This window comes from Ctenopharyngodon idella, chromosome 4, assembly GCF_019924925.1.
Source record: "Ctenopharyngodon idella isolate HZGC_01 chromosome 4, HZGC01, whole genome shotgun sequence".
Taxonomy (NCBI): Eukaryota; Metazoa; Chordata; class Actinopteri; order Cypriniformes; family Xenocyprididae; genus Ctenopharyngodon; species Ctenopharyngodon idella.
Genome location: NC_067223.1, coordinates 6,263,605 through 6,284,106, shown reverse-complemented (window position 1 = coordinate 6,284,106; position 20,502 = coordinate 6,263,605). Strand labels below are relative to the sequence as shown.

At 37.9% G+C, this 20,502-nt stretch overlaps 1 protein-coding gene and 1 long non-coding RNA gene across 6 annotated transcripts; one reads left to right on the top strand and one right to left on the bottom strand.

Annotated features, from left to right (window-relative positions):
• Nucleotides 1-34: 34 nt before the first annotated feature.
• LOC127510813 (uncharacterized) lies at nt 35-8,923 on the bottom strand. Of its 2 annotated transcripts, XR_007929757.1 has the most exons (3): nt 8,905-8,923; nt 1,222-1,342; nt 35-939 (listed from the first exon to the last, which is right to left on the bottom strand). It is a non-coding gene; the product is annotated as an uncharacterized LOC127510813 (long non-coding RNA). The 2 variants fall into 2 exon arrangements; XR_007929756.1 differs by lacking the exon at nt 8,905-8,923 and having other exon boundaries at nt 1,222-3,511.
• On the top strand, nt 7,764-20,473 carry impdh1b (IMP (inosine 5'-monophosphate) dehydrogenase 1b). Of its 4 annotated transcripts, none has more exons than XM_051890849.1 (16): nt 7,764-8,014; nt 9,957-10,082; nt 10,156-10,230; nt 14,308-14,356; nt 15,715-15,816; nt 15,897-15,971; nt 16,082-16,288; nt 17,079-17,166; nt 17,349-17,548; nt 17,693-17,783; nt 17,870-17,965; nt 18,127-18,270; nt 18,367-18,511; nt 18,720-18,863; nt 18,943-19,026; nt 19,124-20,473. In XM_051890849.1, exons 2-16 carry the CDS (start codon nt 9,985-9,987, stop codon nt 19,143-19,145), a joined length of 1,620 nt encoding a protein of 539 aa, XP_051746809.1. In that variant the 5' UTR covers nt 7,764-8,014; nt 9,957-9,984; the 3' UTR covers nt 19,146-20,473. The 4 variants fall into 4 exon arrangements, with proteins under 4 accessions (XP_051746809.1, XP_051746808.1, XP_051746810.1 ...); XM_051890848.1 differs by having other exon boundaries at nt 7,765-8,014; nt 9,984-10,082; XM_051890850.1 differs by lacking the exon at nt 10,156-10,230 and having other exon boundaries at nt 7,765-8,014; nt 9,984-10,082.
• Nucleotides 20,474-20,502: the final 29 nt, after the last annotated feature.

Here is a 20,502-nt window from a genome sequence, read left to right as displayed (position 1 = left end):
CTTTGATGCATAAAACCAGCATGCTACAGTGATAAAGAGTGTTAATGTACATATTTTTATTCAGTTGCATATGAAACAGTGAGTTTCAGTAACAATTTTGTTTGGCTGCTCATATCTTTCAGACCCTCAACCCACAATGCAAAGAAAAAAAAAGTGCAAGTTTTAAAAAACAAAATAAAACCAAATCTGCAGCCTAATGCCTCAGTTTCTCAAAGTGAACAGTATGTCAGTAACTATAGTACAAAAAAAAAAAAACCTATTTAACAGTCTAGGTGTTACTATTGTATTCATATAAACAGTATAAAAAGGAACAAACATTAAAAACATACAAATCATTTTGATCACATAGGATTTCAATATTTTACAGCAGTCCATCGTTCATGTATCATGTTTGTAGTAGCTATTAAGCTTTCAATGTCTCTCTTTTTTACTGCCTTAAGAGTTTTATATGAAGTCAGACAAGTTCTTTGCAGAAACCAGAATAACAAGTAAAAGAGGTGAAGATTTTGCATCTCATATCTGTAGTACCAGTAGCCATCCATCATCGGTGTTCTGCATATGGTCTCATATTTCACATGATTCACACAGCTCACAGTAGTGTAATGAAGGAAACAATTCCATGTTAGGTTTTAGTAGGTCAGTAATTTTAATTATTTCTCCTAGTGCAATTAAAGACTCGTCACCGATGGCAGTGGAGAAGATCCAGATTATCTCGACCCGATGCGTTTGTTGTTGGCAGCAGCAGCAGTCCGTGATAGAGACACGGGGGTATGTTTCTCTGTCCAGCTGTCGTCTGCACAGTCGGATCCTTGAGGATACATCAGACCCCCGACTGAATCAACCAGTCCAAACAGAGCCACCAGAAGGGAAAGCGCAGTTCCGATAAAGTATATCTTCAGAAAGCCGATTCCAGACATGATTCACTATGGATGTCCAGTACTGGGATGTCCAAAAAAACAACAACAGCAGCACACATTAGCTACGCTTCCATTAATACCGGAAGTAAAAAATATATATAATCTTAAGAATACGATTATTTAATAATAAACTTGTGTATTTTGATGATACACATAAAATTTCGCATTATTCGAATAACGTTTTGCTGAACAAGGGATATAATACTTCCTTAATGTTACTTTAAGGTGCAAGACAAAACGCCCAAAATAACAGACAAATTACAAAAAATACTAAGACAAAAGTAAATATGTTCGCCTTTCTTACCAGGAGGAATGTTGGTCTTGCTTGTTTGTGAATTTATTACAGCTGTGTCAGCCGATGTGTGCCTATTCCTTTTAACATGTCACGCCATCGCAAATCCCTCCACACGGTGGGAGTTTCCAACCTGCAGAAATTCCCGCGATGTGAAAGAACTGTTCTTTTGAGTCGGATCTTTTCAATGAATCGCTCCGATTTCTCAAAACAAAGCTCACCAACTATTTTACTTAGAGTGTAAAAAAAAATAGGCTAATGCGGAGTTCGGAACCGCGCACTAGCATACTGCTCTTACTATTTCTGCCATAGAAATATGTGATAAAGGTAGTACGAGTAGTAGCAGCTACTATGCGGTTCCGAATTCAGCATACGTTACTTTAATAGCAAAACGTACAGGAAATGTGTTTGACAGTTTTATTAGCACATATCCTAAGTGACGTTATGGGTTTATGAGCTAAGACGCGTGAAAAACCCTCCTTACAAAAACTTAATAAAACACCTCTATATGGCTTCATTAGAATCTTTTAAAACATTATCAGGCCGAGATGGCAGGCAAGGCGTGAAAACGTAATTGCGTCAGAACGTGAAAGGATCGCTGAATTGTTTTTGTTCGTTTTTTTTTCCCCCCCCGAAACGGTTCTTTGAAACTTCTCAAAAGAACCGATTCGCTGAAGTCACACTTTCATTAAAATAGCCTTTATATGAATCAGCAGAAAGAATTCAGACTTAATGATCTGTTATGAAAAGAGAAGAACAATAAAAACGGTTGATTCAACCTTTTATTAACATCAGTCACTTATTAAAAAGCCATGAACTCATTGGTTATTCCAACGAAACAGGATGTTCTTCATGAGTCATCAGAAAGTACCAATGAAAATGTCTGAGAAACAAGTGAACGTTACTAATCTTTGAACCCTTGAACCCAATATTTGCATTATTACAGCTGGCCGTTAGTTTAATTATATTTATAATAATTATATTGTGTAAAAATGAACAGTTGATGGCTGATTAAATATTTCGTTGGGCTTCTGAATTGCAAACAAAGGGTAATACCAAATGGGCAATTGCGCAATGAAGGAGGTCCAAAATTTTAAAATGGTCTCTGCAGCCCTCTGCTGGTGGAAAGAGAAATTGGTGATTTCGAAATGACCACGCATGGTCGCTAGGGGGAGCACAAAACGTTTTTTTTTGGACATGTAATACCATGTAATTACCATAGTACGTGAACATGGTAATTGACTAGTATCATAGTATATCTCAAAGTGCCATGGCAATGCATTCTTATACAGTAATTTTTGTGAGGGGAGATGGATAAATAGTAATATAATGCATTACAGTTAATCAGGAAAACTTTACAGTTTATATGGTGCAATAAAATAAATAAATAAAAAAAGTAAAATTTGAATAGACATGATGGAGATCTGACACACGCACACACACTGGGTTTCCATGTTTAATGGGGACATTCCACAGACATAATGAATATACATAATTAAAATTAGATATATTTTTTATACTGTACAAACTGTATATTCTATCCCCTAACCCTACGCATCACAGAAAACTTTCTGCATTTTTAGATTTTCAATAAATATATAAATAAATAAATCACTTAACGGATTATAAATCATACTTTCTTCATGGGGACCAACATGTCCCCTTAAGGACAAGTATTTCAGATATTGCCATCTTTGTGGGGACATTTTGTACCCATAATACCTGAACCACACACACACACACGTATGTGTGGTTCACGGGGACTCTCCATAGGCGAAATGGTTTTTATACTGTACAAACTGTACATTCTATCCCCCTACACTACCCCTACCAACACAAGACGCGTCACTCGTATTATAATGAATGGGAAAAAGTGCAACGCGCAATATGGCGGAATAAGTCCCGCCTTCTAAATAAGAGCCAATCGCTGATTGGTAAAGTCATCGCGTCACTGCAGCGGCCGTTAGAAGCTCCGGTTTCTAGAAACAGTCAGACGCGCGCCTCCGAAATGAGGCACAAGAGACGCGCATTTAGGACTGCGCATGCGCATTAGGTTGATCCAGCCTGAAAAATACTGTTTTTTTGTCATGATTCGAGCGTTTAGAAACAAAATTTATGAGAAAGTTGTTGTCAGATTTCAATGGTGATTTCAAATATGAAATTTAATCGAAAGCTTGGCAAACAGCTTTAGAGAACTCGATCTTTCCCCATTCAAAGTAATAGGAGCTGCACTTGGATGCCCGAGAGCCGTTTCAAAGATGGCCGCCGAGTGAAATGACTTGTCTTAAAGGGACTTTGCCCCTACCCCATCACAGGAAACTGTCAGCATTTTTTGATTTAAAACAAACAAACAAACAAACAAACAAACAAACAAACAAAAAAAAAACCCACACAGTTTAGTATGTTTTTTAAGCCATTTGGTTTACGAGGACACAGGAAGTGTCCTCATTAGCCATGTTTACGTTGTAATACCCATGTTATTATGCACATTTGTGTCCTCATAAACCATGTATACAACACACACAAGGAGCAAAGGGAGAGTGTCATGAGTCTATCACACTCAGTTTAGTGAATGGGACTCCCCACAAAATGTGCATGAGATTCATTATCATGGAAACCACGAGACAACAAATGCATCTCATATTTTAGACAACCATGTAGATAAATGATTCTGCATAGTTTCTTATGTCTTGCATGCAATGTGTCAGGTTTAGTGTTTGTGGTTTTGAAGACAGTCAGCTACTGTTTTACCATAAGGTCTAAGAGGATTTCAGCTTAAGCTACTGTCTCCAACCAGTGACCACCTGCTTCTGCTTGGTACGAAGTAAATATTCAGTTATAATGCACAACACTTATCAGCTACTCAATGACACTGTGTTTTGACGCTGAGTCTGTGTCCTTGTCATGCTTATTTATAGAGACTTGGTAATCTTAATTGTTTATGAATAAACCCCTGACCCTTAATCTCTGGCATGTGCTACGGACATGAAAGATACTTCAAAATTGGTCGGTTAAGCAATTTTATATCCATATCTAGCCATTTCTAGGGACCAGAATATCAAATTCTTAGGGGTGAACGCTTTTATCTTACCACCACCTAACAACCACCAAGAACACCCTAGCAACCACATAACATTCTAAAAGGCAAACAGAACACATAGCATTGCCCTGGTAACAGACAAAATGTTACCTTTTTGGGTTGTTTGTTTTGTCTGGTTGTTTTGTCTAGTTTGCCTTTGTTTCATTTTCTTGTTTTATCTAATTTGTTTGTCTGGTTTTGTCTAGTTTGTTTCATCTAGTTTGTTCTGTTTGCATGTTTTGTCTATAGGTCTGGTTTTATCTCTGTTTTGAGTTTGTTTCAGCTAATTTGTTTAATCTAGTTTGTTTTGTTTGCTTGCTCATTTGTTTGCATAAAAAAAATAAAACAACCAGACAAACAGCTATATGCACACATTTATACACAGTCAGTGAAGTGCTTTTTTCATCTTAATGGTCCCCAGGTCTAATTCTCCAATCCTCTTTGTGAGAGTGACGTGTGCTCTCAACAGAACCACAGCTAAAGCCACAAAGAGAAAGACCGCGAGCGCAAAACACTGCTTTCTATCTCTTCACTGTCCTAGCCTGTAACTCCCTCAGGCTTGAACATTCTCTTACTATCTCTAGTTTATTTGTAAATCCCTCCTTCTATGTCCTCCTATTATACCAGCACTTGAACACACAGGGGCCAGAGGGATTCAGAGGTGGGAATATCTCCACGGCGACACCCTTGTCTCCATGTGAGCAGGTGCGTAAAGCTTGGATTCACAGTTCCTGGGAACTCGCTCGCCCTGGCTATGAGCTCAGTCAAAGCAAAACTGACCGCTCACCTCATCAAACACAAACAACTATGAGATCCTGGAGACATGAGAGTGATTTTTAAGTCTGGATTTACAGGGAGATAGATCACTTTAGGTTTAGCAGTATATACCTTTTTTTTATTTTTTTTATTTCCACCCTTGAATCTTGGATCCACGATTGTGCTGCTTTGAATAGGATTCAGAGACCATCATTTGAATTTTCACTTAGCCACGAGACTGGCTTGGACTGGTTGGATTTGTTTTGGAAATGAACAGTACACAGTGTTTATCCCTAAACAGGACAGAGATGGAGGGGATTCCAGAAGACTTTAAACAGGAGATGAACCATGAGATGGTGAACAACATTGAATGTTCTCCTAATGGCTTCCCAGCAGTCCCTCATGTGCGTGGACATGAATCTGCAGCCCAACGCTACACGGTGACACGCTTACAAGCAGGTTTTCCCGACAGGTAAGTTGAAGATCACAAAGTGACGGAAATGTTATTGGTGTGAATAAAGGCTATGGTTGATTTGGGTCTTGATAATTGAGACTTGAGCCTCACAATTTCTCCTGAGCTTGTTTCTTTTTTTAAATGCATGCAACTCTGAAGATGAATCCCCTCTTGTCATCCTATAATTAAATGTAAGGCTCGTTCTAATCTCTAATCTTTAAACCATCAAGACTAGGGGATAAAATAGGCTTGTATAATTGAATCTTAAAATCTGATGCAGGGTCAACAAACGTTGGCCTTCAAAAGAGCTATTCTGGGCACAGCAGATCAGGACTTCTTCAGCTGCAGTGGAGTGTGAAGTCCTGGCAAAGTCCAAATGGGTCAAAAACACTGAAATAGCTGCTGGTGCAGGAAGATATTCTGACCCACATGTCCACTGACCCACATATGGCGAGGTACATATGACCGCTTCACCTCTCTGTTGTGATGGGAGGAGACAAGGGTCAGGGATTTTAATGGCTGCTGCCTCTGACACACACGCTACTATTTTTAGAAAATGGAGCCATGCTTATTGTATTTACTGTGACTTTACTCGTCTAAATAAATGCTACAAACCCACATGTACTTCCCATCTCACCCTACTGGTCTAAAAGCTCCCTGGGGAATCAGAGAGTAGGGATAGCTATTCACATTAGCATTAGCTCTGACGATTTTGACTGGGGGTGTCAGACTTAAAGTAAAAGATTAAGGCTTTGACATTAAATGGAAAAAAAACAAATATAATTTGAGTTGTTGCATGGCATGCCAACAAACTTGGAGAACAAATTGCTGTTTTATGGTTGGCTACCCATGTTAATCACTGGAATGCAAACCAAAGCAAAACACACCAGCCTTGACCATGAGTCACATTTAAGTGCTCCATTCGGTCAGTTTTAAAATCATTATGAAACCAAAAGTGATAATTCTTATTTTTTAAATGGAAGAGCAGTAGGCCTATCAGAGCAATAAAAAAAGACAACGATCCAACTGATGGACAAAATCAAGTCTCGCCATACATTTTTTCCTGTTTGAGAAGCAGTTTCACTCATATCAAAACTGGGAAGAAAAGACCATCACGACTTCAATTTTATGCTGACCTTAACTTGGAGCTGAACTGCAATGTCTAAAAAAGGGAACATGGATAAAGGAAGTAATTAACATGGTTACAAGAACATTTAATGGACCGCTGAAGATCTGAAAATGCATGCATTTTGCTTTTGTGATTACAAAAGTATGAGTTAATACGCACATTAAAGGACTATACTGATTATATCAAAATTAGTTTGCGCTTTCGTGTGTGGAATGTGCTGGCCAGTCAATGGTGGGTATTTGGTAAATTTCCTTAAGCACTGTCATCCTTTAGCAATTGGCTTCTGGTAATTGGTTGTGGCTGACTTTTAAATCTAGCAGTGGTGCTAGACTATTATGGAAATGGGTCATAGGGTTTGCATTCAAGTCCTCTCATGAGACCGGAGAGGAATTTAAGTAAAAAAAAAAAAAAAAAAAAAAAAAATCAAGTTCATATGGACAAGGACTTACAAATCTATGATGAACAGGCTATATGCTATAAAAAGCTACATGTGACCCTGGAACACAAAACCAGTCATAAGTCGCACGGGTATATTTGTAGCAATAGCCAACAATACACTGTATGGGTCAAAATTATTGATTTTTCTTTTATGCCAAAAATCATTAGGACATTAAGTAAAGATCATGTTTCAGGAAGATATTTTGTAAATTTCCTACTGTAAATATATCAAATTTATTTTTGTAAGTAATATGTGTTGCTAAGGACTTCATTTGGACAACTTTCAAGGCGATTTTCTCAATTTTTAGATTTTTTTGCACCCTCCGATTCCAGATTTCTCGGCCAAATATTGTCCTATCTTAAACCATGCATTAATGGAAAGCTTATTTATTCAGCTATTCAATTTCAAAAATTGACCCTTATGACTGGTTTTGTGGTCCAGGGTCACATAAGAGTATTTAAAACCAATTTTTTTTTTTTTCTCCTCAAAAACAGATATGAATACAAATAACATTTCAAGAACTTCAAGGCACATGTGTTTTAAGGCATATCTTTAAAAGATTTCAACTTTTTAATATCTTGAGCATCCTTACTTGTCATTGATCAATATACTGTATATGCACGATGAATAGGCCCCATGAATACATTAATTTATACAGACTGATGTGGCGGTAATGAAAGAGTTAACCATGCCGTCACCACGTGGATGTGGAGCTGTGAGGATATGACGCGCTCTCAGTGTCTGCCTCGCTTTCCACATAAAGCCAGACTCATCACAAAACCCGAATTCAAACGAGACCAACTGAAGAATCAGAAAACCGGGAAAATAGTCTGCATTGAGGCATAAACCGGTTTTAGATAACATTTTCTCATACAGAGAGCGGTAAACTGGGTTTTCCATTCTGACGCGCATCAGCTCCAGAAACACGCGTGCTCATCTACAGAGAAGGTTTGAATTCATATTTAATCAAGTATCATGTTAAATGTGCTACTTTTAGAATGTGTCGCAGGACGAGCTCTGAACAAAGAAAATCTTCACCAGGTGCTTGTGTGCTTTTGATTTCGATATGGAGGCACCGGGTTTCCCTGGCTTACATTTAATGTAGTCAATGTAGGTCACCGGGCCAGTAGTGCGAGTGTGTATATTACTGCGTTCATTTACTGCGTTCTTTTTTACGCTTGTCTGTGTGCACGTGTCACCAACTCTTTGTTAATTTTTATAACGCGCGTGCAGATGGAATAATATTAGTAGGTCACGGCGCAGCACCAGGACTTGTATAGTCTGCGTTTTGGTTGTCAATCGAGTGTGTTTACATAATGAACACCAAATGTCTTGTTGTTCCACGCATCGCGACATGTGGTTTAATACAGACAGAATCTGCTGCGCTGCTTCCTGGTGACGACACCCTTCTGAATGTGCTTTTCACTCAAATAAAATGGATCAGAAATGCATTTCCTGGAGTAATTAGGTTACTAGCGCTTTCAAAGCAGCAAAAGAAAAGTGCTAAGATTTAAAATAAAATTCAAAAATTCAGAATGACAGTATGTAGAGGCCATAAATAGGACAATGGCGCGTGGCTGATTATGGATTAAAAACAACTGCTTATCAGCTGATACTTGGCCATTTAGATAATACCAGCCTCAGACAGTTAATAAAAACACCTACATTAAAATTGCTAAATATCAGCCATTTTAACAATGACATACTTATTGGCAGAGTCCAGCTTTACAGTCAAAAATTGGAAAATATTAGCAGATATTTTAAATATATTAAAATCAATAAAGTTAATAACTTCCCAAAATCAATCTGCCAATAACCTAGTCCGGAAGTATCCAAACCTGCTTCTGGAGGGCCACCGTCCTGAAGAGTTCAGCTCCAACCCACTTGGAGGTTTCAAATAATCTCAAACACATTGATTGATTAACTAGTTCAGGTGTGTTTATTTAGGATTGGAGCTGAAGTCAGGACGGTGGCCCTCCAGTGGCATGATTGGACACCATTGGCCTAGTCAATGGATAATAACGTCCCCCCTCAAATATTTTTAGTGAATTTTGAGTAAATTAATAAATAGTTAAGACTAGTTGTGTTAGTGTAGATACAATTTTCATTGGAAAATTGCTAGTTGGCAAGTAATACACATGAATCTTTTTTTTACAGTGGGCAATTTAGTATGCAGATATTGATTGTGATCGCTGTTGGCTATACTTTTAAATATAAAAATTGAGGTCTATAGCATTTAATCTCAAATAAAATAGTAAAATAAGGGAAACAACTACAGTCCCATGAAGCATGACATAATTGAATTAAAATAATGGATACATATAAAACTACTGTTGTTGATTTTGTATAAATAATCAACATTGTACAGTCACTTCAAAATATGCAAATATATTCAAATATTTAAGTAGTTCGAGAGCATAGGGAAATTGACTATTACATCATTCGCAGTGCTTCATGGGATGGGGCGGGTATTAAAGAGTTATTTTGGTGTGATTTGCATGTTTCAGTTCTCTGATTGGTGGAGATTTCTTTGAAGAATCATGGGTAATGTAGTTTTTCTCCAGAAATTATGCTGTTAAACTTGATTCCTTAAAGGATAAGTTGAATTAATGCAAACAAAAGCATATACCATCGATTAACAACCTTGTAGCTTACAGTAGGTCTGTCTTGGCTTATAAGTTGTTTAAAATCAATTCCCCTCTGGGGAAAATGAATGGGATTTTTACTTACGGAACCAGACTGTTTGCAAGCGGTCAGGTGGAAGTGCATAAATTATAGTGTAAATTCTATATGCTTTATACACAGAATTCCAATGTAAATAGTGATTGGACTTTAGAATCAAAAGAAAAGTAACCAGTTGGCACTGAAGAGCACTGTGTGTTATTTACAGGTCGTGTTTGTGTATTTCCCTTTCCAGTATGGCAGACTATCTGATAAGTGGAGGAACGGGCTATATCCCTGATGACGGACTGTCTGCCCAGCAGCTCTTCTCTGTTGGAGATGGTCTCACTTACAAGTAAGTACTTTTCATTGGGTTCCTCTCCCTGCAGTGATACTCTGTGTGTATGTAATGGGCATCCACATTACAGATCAGAACAGCAGTCTGTCCGAGACGGACTCACGGCGGAAGAGCTTTGCTCTATGGGGGACGGTATGACTTACAAGTGAGTAACACGGCCCTTTATTTAAGACATCATCTTCTAGTGAACTCAATAAGGGATGCAAACATTCCAGCTCTATCTAGTCAGGATGGTCTATTTAGGGTCTTTGCTGTTGGGAGATGATCAAAAGATTTTGCTTTCAATCACTGGTGGGGGAACATGGTTTCAACCCTAATCTGTGCCATATATATTATATAAATTAGCCTGGTTAAGCCAGGTTATATTTATGTATATATAATTTGCATGATTGATATTAAAGTTGATTTGGTTTAGTTCTAAAGGGATAGTTCACTCAAAAATGAATTGTCACCATTTGCTCTCCCTCGTGCCTTTTTAAACCTTACTTACTTTTTTTAAAATGTGGAACACTAGACATTTTGAAGGATGTTGGGGGTTTAAACAAGACTGGACCCTGTTGACTTTCATTTTCAAATGTCATTCAGGTTTGGAACAACATGAGGGAGAGTAAATGGTGTCATGTTTGACTTTATGTATATGAATGCCTTCACTCTTTGTACCCATAATGCACTGTAATGGAGTCAAACTTGTGACCTGAGGAGTGATATTAGGACACAGCGAGTTCATGAACAGTGTTGCCTTTAAGATTTAGATTACAAGGTGAAATGTTCAGCTTTATAACCGTCTTATCTGTAATGAAAAGCGTGTAGGGATGCATCGTGGGCCACATGACTGTCCTCACGCTGGCGTCATGTGAGGGGGGAGCACATACACTCAGGCAGGGATAGAGAAAACACATTTATGCCTGAACCCCCCACCCCCCACCCCCCCATAGTTCTGACACATGCATGTATGTGTTGAATCGATTTGTGTGACGCATGCATGAGTGTGTTTGCAGTTTTTTCTTTGTAGGGCATGTGACACATGAGGCTCAGACCTCTGCTGTATTGATGCGAAATGTCTCATCTATATGTTACTTTGCAGGTTTGTTGTACTTTTTTGAATGATTCCTTCATTTATAATTTTAACTGACTCAGAGGGCTTTTCAGTGTTTTTTTTTTTTTGCCACATTAAAATGCACTATCTGGATCATCTCTTGTTTACTTTTATGAAGCTAGCTGTTCATTCAATATTTATCAATTAAATGCACTAATTCAAACTACATTAAAATGTTTCAACAGGCAGCACTCAACCAGATGTATATATTATCTAATCTGATTTAAAAACCTATTATTTCACACCTTTTGGGGTTTTGTAATTTTGTTACGGGGTAGTTCAAATAAACATGAAAATTCTGTCATCATTTACTCACCCTTTTTGAAAATATTTTTTAATAATTTTGGAAAACAGTTTTGGTTACCATTGACTTCCATTATATGGGGAACCAAAAACCAAAATATATTGTTTTAAATAATTTATACTAGGAAAGGACTAGTTCAGTTTTCTTTTAGTCTGTTTGAAAAATGACTTGCTGTACATTTGCTTAATTTGTTGAATTCATCTCTTAAATATAATTAACTGAAAAGTAATTGATCCTAATGTTGGATTTTAACTTAAAGGATTAGTTCACTTTCAAATGAAAATTAGCCCAAGCTTTACTCACCTTCAAGCCATCCTAGGTATATATGACTTTCTTCTTTCTGATGAACACAGTCGGAGTTATATTAACAAATATCCTGACGCATCCGAGCTTTATAATGGCAGTGAGAGATACCAACGAGTATAAGCTGAAGAAAGTGCCTCCATCCACATCCATCCATCATAAACGTACTCCACACGGCTCCGGGGGGGTTAATAAAGTCCTTCTGAAGCGAAGCGATGCGTTGGTGTAAAAAAATATCCATATTTAACAAGTTATGAAGTAAAATATCTAGCTTTTGCCAGACCGCCTTCCGTATTAAACTTAAGAAGAAAGTGTAAACTGGCATCCATCAGTTAAGCTTTTTCCATAAGTTGAATAGGGAAGGCGTAGGACTTAGCGTAAGCTTTTTGGACTGCAAGAGTTTTACACTTTCTTCGTAAGTTGAATACGGAAGGTGGTCTGGCAGAAGCTAGATATTTTACTTCATAACTTGTTATATATGGATTTTTTTTTTACACAAATGCATTGCTTCACTTCAGAAGGCCTTTTTATTAACCCCTCGGAGCCGTGTGGAGTATGTTTATGATGGACGGATGTGGATGGAAGCACTTTTTTCAGCTCATACTCATTGGTATCTCTCACTGCCATTATGAAGCTCGGATGCGTCAGGATATTTATTAATATATCTCAGATTGTGTTCATCAGGAAGAAGAAAGTCATATACATCTAGGATGGCTTGTGGGTGAGTAAAGCTTGGGCTAATTTTCATTTGAAAGTGAACTAATCCTTTAACAAGGATGGAGCCATTATTGCCTATTAATGTATTATGATATTTAAAATATTATTTATGGATCAACACCTCTTGCAAGCTAAAAGCCACCCACTGGCTAACATGTCTGCCTCCTATTCCTCATTGAATGCTCAAGAGTATAATCAATTGAAATAAAACTGCAGAACCTAAAATGGCTTTTTTAGTTGGTGAAATAAAATGTATGTTGAGTGTGACCTGTAGCATAGTTTCTTTCTAAGCAATGAAGGAAAGTAGAGTGAGGCAGAATGGCTTCACTAATGTTGTTTATTGAAAAGAAATAGGAGTTATGCAGTGGATTGCTCAGTCAGATGTCATTTCTCTACAAAGCATGGATGATCAGCAGATACTGCACTCACAGAGACGCCACAACTGGATAATAGAACCATTTCATTCAGACTGATTGCTAAAATCAAATAGCTGAACAATTAGGAGACAGTATAGAAATCGATCAACGTAGGGTTTAGTGGATCACCATGTTACCTGGATTTGTTCAGAGTTGGTTGGTATAAGCAGTAGTCAGCATGTCTGTGGTGATATTTGGCACCGTGTACTTCTGCATATTTGGAGGTAGTCTGGGTTTCAGTCTGTACCGTCTTTGTGTCTAGTGAAGTTTATAGTCTGAGTCATCTAAAACTGAGACTTGTTGTTCCACCAGAGAGACTGTAGAGCTGTTGTATTATTCAGCAAAGTCAGTGAGTTTATGAATTGATTATCGTAGATGCTAATGTAAAGACATTTAAGTAATTTGTCTGTAAACACTGAAAGTGACAAAGCAACACAACCAAATTAATTTGTCTGTAAACACTGAAAGTGATAAAGCAGTGCAACTGAATTACAAACAGTCTTCTGGTTAGTATGAAGTTATGCTGCACAGGATTCTGGACCAATCAGATTTCATTGTGGGTGTGGCCATGGCAGTCACTGGGTGGGGCTACTCAGCACTACCCAACAAATAGAAAACAAACCAAAAAATGTGAATAAGAGATTTTATCGCTTGACGCTACTTCTTATCCATGCCTAATGGTGTAACAAATATTGTTTCCCTGCAGTATTCCTGGAAGTCGAGACAATTGTCGGATTTGTAAGCCTAAAGATCCCAATTTTAGCAAATTTAATCAGGACAGCTGTCTGTTTTGCCCTTTACAGCTACATTTATTCTAACTGTTTCTGATGTTCACACCCTTTGTGTTGTTGATGTTTAGGAGTGTGTGGCCAGCACATGTGGATGCAAAGGAACCCCACCCTGTCGCAGCCGACACATACTCTTTTTTTAGCCCACCACAAGCGACAGGGAAAATATGTTTATGTCCTTAAAGTTGCCTCTGTCTCTTCCTCTTCATTTTATGTACACATGAAATATTCAGAATCCTTCTTTTCTCTATATCCATTGGATTTTGGCACTCATCTGCCAGACAGTTATCTTTTATCTGTATAAGGAGCTCTTTTTCTCTGGGCCGGTGAAGGTTTTGTTCATGTAGGGCATGTCAGAATGTGCCTGGGCCTCAGACATTCTTCAAGCTCACCTCAAAAACCACACTTGATTTGGAGCTCCTCTAATGATTTAAGGTGTCATGAATCAAGCAGTCAGCATCAGGTTTTCATTATGCTGGAATGTTTATTTAAAAACACGTCCTCCTCTCCCTATGAAAATGCGTTTCTCTTCCATGAGAATGCATATAATTTGATTCTTTTTCACTGATTGTTTTCTCTTTCTCTTTCTCATTTACAGTGACTTCCTGATCTTGCCCGGCTTCATTGACTTCACCTCAGATGAAGTGGTGAGTCGTCTGGCCTGTGTCCTCCACACTTTCATTCACTCATTCAGTTTGTTTTCATAATGACGTGTCCGTTTATACTACCCGTCTGTGTTTTCTCTGCACTCACTACTTTTAGCTAAATGGCTGTCTCTTTTTGTCTCATTGCTTTACTGTAACCTAGCTTGAAAAGTGGCTAGTTTTAAATGTTTAAAATTGGGTATGGCCCTTACAAAAGTAACAGTAAAACTATAAAAATCCTAAAACAATGTCATGTTAAATTTGTGTATTTTAAAATTGTGGTACATATTTTTAACATTTCAGTGATCAAAAATGTAATATTTAGTCCCACATTTTGCATGCGACCACAAGGATTTTCCCTAACTGTGTATCACTTCACTTATTGTGATTATTTGACTTTTGTAACACTTGATTCAGCACTTTTAAATTTGCATCAAATTACTCGTAAACCAGCTGCTTTTTCTTCCTTTAATTTGAATGGATGTATTTTGAATTGTTCTGTTTTTTTTCTATGTAATAATACACCTGCATAGTTAAAATTTAATGAACTTTGAACATTCTGCTGTATTATCTTTTGTTATTGTTTTTCTTTTTATTGCCTTTGGCACAAATTAGGGCTCTTTCTTGACTATAATAATAAAATAAATGAGGTTAAAGCTCAAAACACAAAACAACTGCCCCTATGACCAAGACTGAAACTGAAACTCCTATTTGGGTTTGTGTAGGCTGATGTAATAACAGCTTTAATGTCATTTGTGTCTGACTTTTCTTTGAGACCTCACAAACTGGCTTTCACTAAACCACAGATTTGGGAAATTTCCCACTATGGTGTCTGCATGAGGCCACTCTCCCCCACCGGTGTGAATTTGAAAGCATATTTTGGGAACTTTGGCTGTTGATAGCGGCACAGAGTATGTGAAGGGAATGTTTGTGAGCTTATCAGTGTTAGAGGAACATTTCTCAGCGTTGGTGTATAAATGAAGGTCACGGCCTTCATTGTCACCCTATTTTACCACCCTCTACCCACCCACTTTTCATTATTTTGGTTTGCATGTACTTTTACACATACGTGCCGAGTTATATGTGGTGGTCTTTGAAGTATATACTACAAAAAAAAAAAAAACAGTCCAAAACTTTTAAACAGTGTTATTTTTTTTATATATAATTATTGAACAACAACAACAACAACAACAAAAAAGCTAGCACCAGGAGTAATTTTCCTATTGATATGATATTGATGGGTACAAATTATTGATGCCTTTCTGCCTCTAGTGGCTAAACACAAAACTGCACAGTCAAAATACAGTCACCTTTCTTATTCACAGAAATAATGTTTTACATTTCTATGATGTTTTATGAAGGACCTGACCTCGGCATTGACCAAGAAGATCACACTGAAGACCCCACTCATCTCCTCTCCTATGGATACTGTTACTGAATCCTCAATGGCCATCGCCATGGCAGTAAGTTCCTCTTAGATCCTTTTCTGATAAGGCTGACATCTATCAATCCTTAATTTGAATGTTTATGACTTGTTGCTTAGCTCATGGGAGGAATTGGCATCATTCACCATAACTGCACCCCAGAGTTTCAGGCCAACGAGGTGCGCAAAGTGAAGGTAAGACTGCGCCACCCTTCATAAATGTTTAATGTAAGGTTGGTGTCTTCTGTGTGTGTGTTTGTACCTGTTAATATTTGATGTCGAGGTCTTTGCGTATGTGCCTGCAGAGGTTTGAGCAAGGTTTCATCACTGATCCAGTGGTCCTGAGTCCTCGTCACACTGTAGGGGATGTACTTGAAGCAAAAGTTCGACACGGATTTTCTGGAATCCCCATAACTGAGACGGGCAAGATGGGCAGCAAACTGGTCGGCATCGTCACATCACGAGACATCGATTTCCTGTCTGAGAAAGATAATAACAAACCCCTAGAGGAGGTAAGACTGCCTTTGTGATCATGTGTGCATCTACACTAGTGTTCAAAAGGTTGAGGTCAGTAAATATTTTCAATGTTATGCTCACCGAGGCTACACTTATTTGATAAAAATACAGTAAAAACAGTAATATTATGAAATATTATTACAATTTAAAATAAGAGTTTTCTATTTTAATACATTTTAAAATGTAATTTATTCCTGTGATGGCAAAGCTAAATTTTCAGTATCATTACTCCAGTCTTCAGCTTCACATGATCCTTTTCTAATATGCTTAAGAAACATTTCTTATACATTTTCAATATTGAAAACAGTTGTGATACTATTTTATTTTTATAATATAATATTTTTGTGGAAACTGAAAAAACCTTATTGACCCTAAACTTTTAAACCGCAATGAATATATTGCAGCACACTATATAATATATTATATGTAAAACTTTACAATAAGGTCCTAGTAGTTAACATTGGTTAATGGAATGAGCAATACATTTTTACAGTATTTTAATCTTTGTTAATGTTACTTAATAATAATAATAATAATAATAATAATAATATATTCATTGTCAGCTTAGGTCCATTAAATAATATTAACAGATACAACTTGATTTTAATAATGTATTATTAAATGTTAAAATTAACTAACTGAGATTAATAAAGGCTTTATAAGTATTTTTTTTTCTTTTTTACTTTTAGTTCATGTTAACCTTATTGTAAAGTGTTACCATATACTATAATATCAATGCTTAGCATGCTGTTCCTTTATGGCTGTGCATTTGTAATTGTTTTCCAGGCCATGACTAAAAGAGAGGATCTTGTTGTTGCTCCTGCTGGTGTCACACTGAAAGAGGCCAATGATATCCTGCAACGCAGCAAAAAAGGTGAGAACACCCAAACACAGACTATAGTCATCAGGTGTAATTGTACTGCATTTAACTGAATTATAAAACTATTTCAATTTGCACTTTTAGCCCTTTCCTTCCACCCACAGGAAACAGTATAAAATATAGTTTTTCAACCATTTTAAAAGGTCTTAATAGTTTATATTTGTATACTTGTACAGGTAAGCTGCCCATTGTGAATGACAAGGATGAACTGGTGGCCATAATAGCCCGCACAGACCTGAAGAAGAACAGGGACTATCCTCTGGCCTCCAAAGATTCTCGCAAACAGCTGTTGTGTGGTGCCGCTATCGGCACCCGTGAAGATGACAAATACCGCCTGGATTTGCTCACGCAGTCTGGGGTAGATGTAGTAGTTCTGGTAGGTTCTGGTGTTATAAAGGAAATGTCAGTCTTTCAGCCACTATATTTAAAAAGTGACGCTATTTTGGTCTCTATTAAATATAAAGTGTGAGGTATCTGTGCCACTAGCGTCACCGATAGACTGTTTTTATTTGTTTTTCAGGATTCGTCACAAGGCAACTCTGTATACCAGATTAATATGATCCATTACATCAAGCAAAAGTACCCAGAGCTGCAGGTTGTGGGTGGAAATGGTGAATATCAGATATTATTACTACAATGAGCACTTACTTCACAGTTGCTCTCTCTGACGTCAGTCTTTCTCTCTCGCTCTCTGCAGTGGTTACAGCTGCTCAGGCCAAGAACCTGATAGACGCTGGTGTGGATGCGTTGAGAGTGGGAATGGGCTGTGGTTCAATCTGCATCACACAGGAAGGTTGGGAATCAATCTCTCACACATACATTCAACAAATTACCCATCCCTAGGGGTGTATGGGCATAATTTTTTAAAATATCAGCTTTAAATGTGAATTTACAGTTGATTTCAGCATGAGGATGTAAAAATGCCTCATGTGCGTCCATTTCTGTTCTGCTTAGTCATGGCATGTGGACGACCTCAGGGCACCTCCGTGTATAAGGTGGCAGAATACGCTCGAAGGTTTGGGGTGCCAGTCATTGCAGATGGGGGAATTCAGACGGTCGGCCATGTGGTGAAGGCCTTGTCCCTGGGGGCATCGACAGGTAATTGTTGCTGAAGGTCATTTTTAACAGTTAAAGTTGAAAATGAAATAATATTCATGCGTCTGTTTACATGGAACAAATGTATTCTGTCTGCAGTTATGATGGGATCTCTGCTGGCCGCCACCACAGAAGCTCCAGGCGAGTATTTCTTTTCTGATGGGGTGCGACTGAAGAAATACAGAGGAATGGGCTCACTAGATGCCATGGAGAAGAACACCAGCAGCCAGAAACGATACTTCAGGTGTGTGGTAGTGCGTGTTTGTGTAGCACACTGTTCACTCGACATAAATTATTCAGTAATAGGAAGCCTGGAATGAAATCTTAATACTGCACCACATACAGCCTGCTGTTCTTAACAAAAAATATTATGTGACTCAGTGTGCAGTATATAATGATATATTATCATCACATGACCTTGCTTTCTGTGTGCTGATTGGCTGTCTTGGCAGTGAGGGTGATAAGGTGAAGGTGGCTCAAGGAGTGTCGGGCTCAGTGCAGGACAAAGGCTCAATCCATAAATTTGTCCCATACCTCATCGCTGGAATCCAACACGGCTGCCAAGACATTGGCGCGAAAAGCCTCTCTGTGCTCCGGTAAGTATGTCTGTGTTTTATTTGTGCATTTAGTTCATTTTTAAGCACTATAAAAATTCCTACACTGTTACACATTTAGCTCCATGATGTATTCCGGAGAGTTGAAGTTCGAGAAGAGGACCATGTCTGCTCAGGTGGAGGGTGGCGTACATGGACTTCACTCGTAAGTCACAAGAGGGTGCCAGTGCTCAACACTACCTTCATATGTCAAAGCTAAGATCCACATCACTCTCTCAAACTGTTTTCTTTTGCATCCATAGTTATGAGAAACGTCTTTACTAATGGAATGGGCAGAACACAGATGGGAACAAACGCCTCAGACAAATCCTAGAACTTAGCCCACCCTGCCAGCACCCCTTCTCTGCTCTTCACCGTTCCTCAGGCACAACCACCACAGTGAGAGATGGAGAAGTATTAAATGAGTTTGAGAGCAGGACCTCAAACTAATTCAGTCCCCAAAAACATGGGAGCATCAGGGTTGCCAAAAAGCTGCCTGTGTGTTTTTGCATCTGTGTTTATGAGCAGAACAGCAAAAACAAGGTGGCATTTGGAGCAAATATTCTTCAAAGCCTTTTTTTTTTTTTTCTCCCTAACTGATGCAATCATGTTGCTGCATCAATGTCTATATCTCCATATCCACCTGCAAAATGATGACTGCCGTGAAACCAAGTGCTCCAGCTATACTTGAGGCAATCTTTTCTGTAGTAGATTTGTAACTACTGAAGATGCTTTATGATATATTTTTATTTTAGAAGGCAGAAAACAGATGTATGTAGAAAATGTGATAGTTAAATGTCAGTGAGACAGACTTCTCTATGTCCATCATACCGCTTCCTGTAACTGGGTACGATTCATATTGAAAATAATTATACCAAAACCGATATCTGTAGATAGACATAGTTGCTCTGAGAGTGTCTTGCTATTGTGTCCAGATTACATTTTTGCTGAACAGGTACAAAGAGTTTTAATTTGCATGCTGTGGTTTTTTCTATTTTTTTTTTTATTATTATTATTATTTACGTAACTGCCAAGTGCATTTTTTTTTTTTTTAACTGACAATTTAATCTTATATAAAAGCCAAATAAATGCTGTGAGTATCCTAGAAATGTTTGTCCATGTCATCCAAACGTCCCCTACAGCTTTGTGTGTTGGGTGAACCGGTGACATGCCTTAAATTGTGTAATAAATGAAGGACACATTTGTCTTAACCCAAAAAACAAAACGCCACTCGTGCTCGCCAAATCCTATGGCTTCATGAAACTATCACTGCCAAATGAAGCATGTCATCCATACGAATTTAAATGCGTTTTCAGTACTATTCGTTTTGATTTTTGCATTTTCCAGTAGAGGGTTTTGTTGTTTAGAAATCATGCTTTCTGTACCTTAGCATTGGATGTGTGGAAAATTATCCACGCAAAATTCTCAGTATAATGATGTACAAAGACACGGTTTACATCCTTTAGTCAACTGGATGTTGCTTGTATGTTGCTTTGCCCACACTCAAGAACTCAAGAGCCAAGTTTGTTTACCACAGTGTACTCAACTGAGATTGCTTATCCTGTTCAATATTGTTGAAAAAAAGAGAAAAAAAATAAATAAAAATAAACTTGTGCAGCTTTTTTGTTTGCTTTATGGATGT

Bases quoted from the DNA above. Each gene is read 5' to 3' on its own strand.
- impdh1b (XM_051890849.1), top strand. From the start codon at position 9,985: ATGGCAGACTATCTGATAAGTGGAGGAACGGGCTATATCCCTGATGAC. The intron at 16,289-17,078 runs GTAAGACTGCCT...ATTGTTTTCCAG, and splicing joins ATAACAAACCCCTAGAGGAG to GCCATGACTAAAAGAGAGGA. The intron at 17,167-17,348 runs GTGAGAACACCC...ATACTTGTACAG, and splicing joins CCTGCAACGCAGCAAAAAAG to GTAAGCTGCCCATTGTGAAT.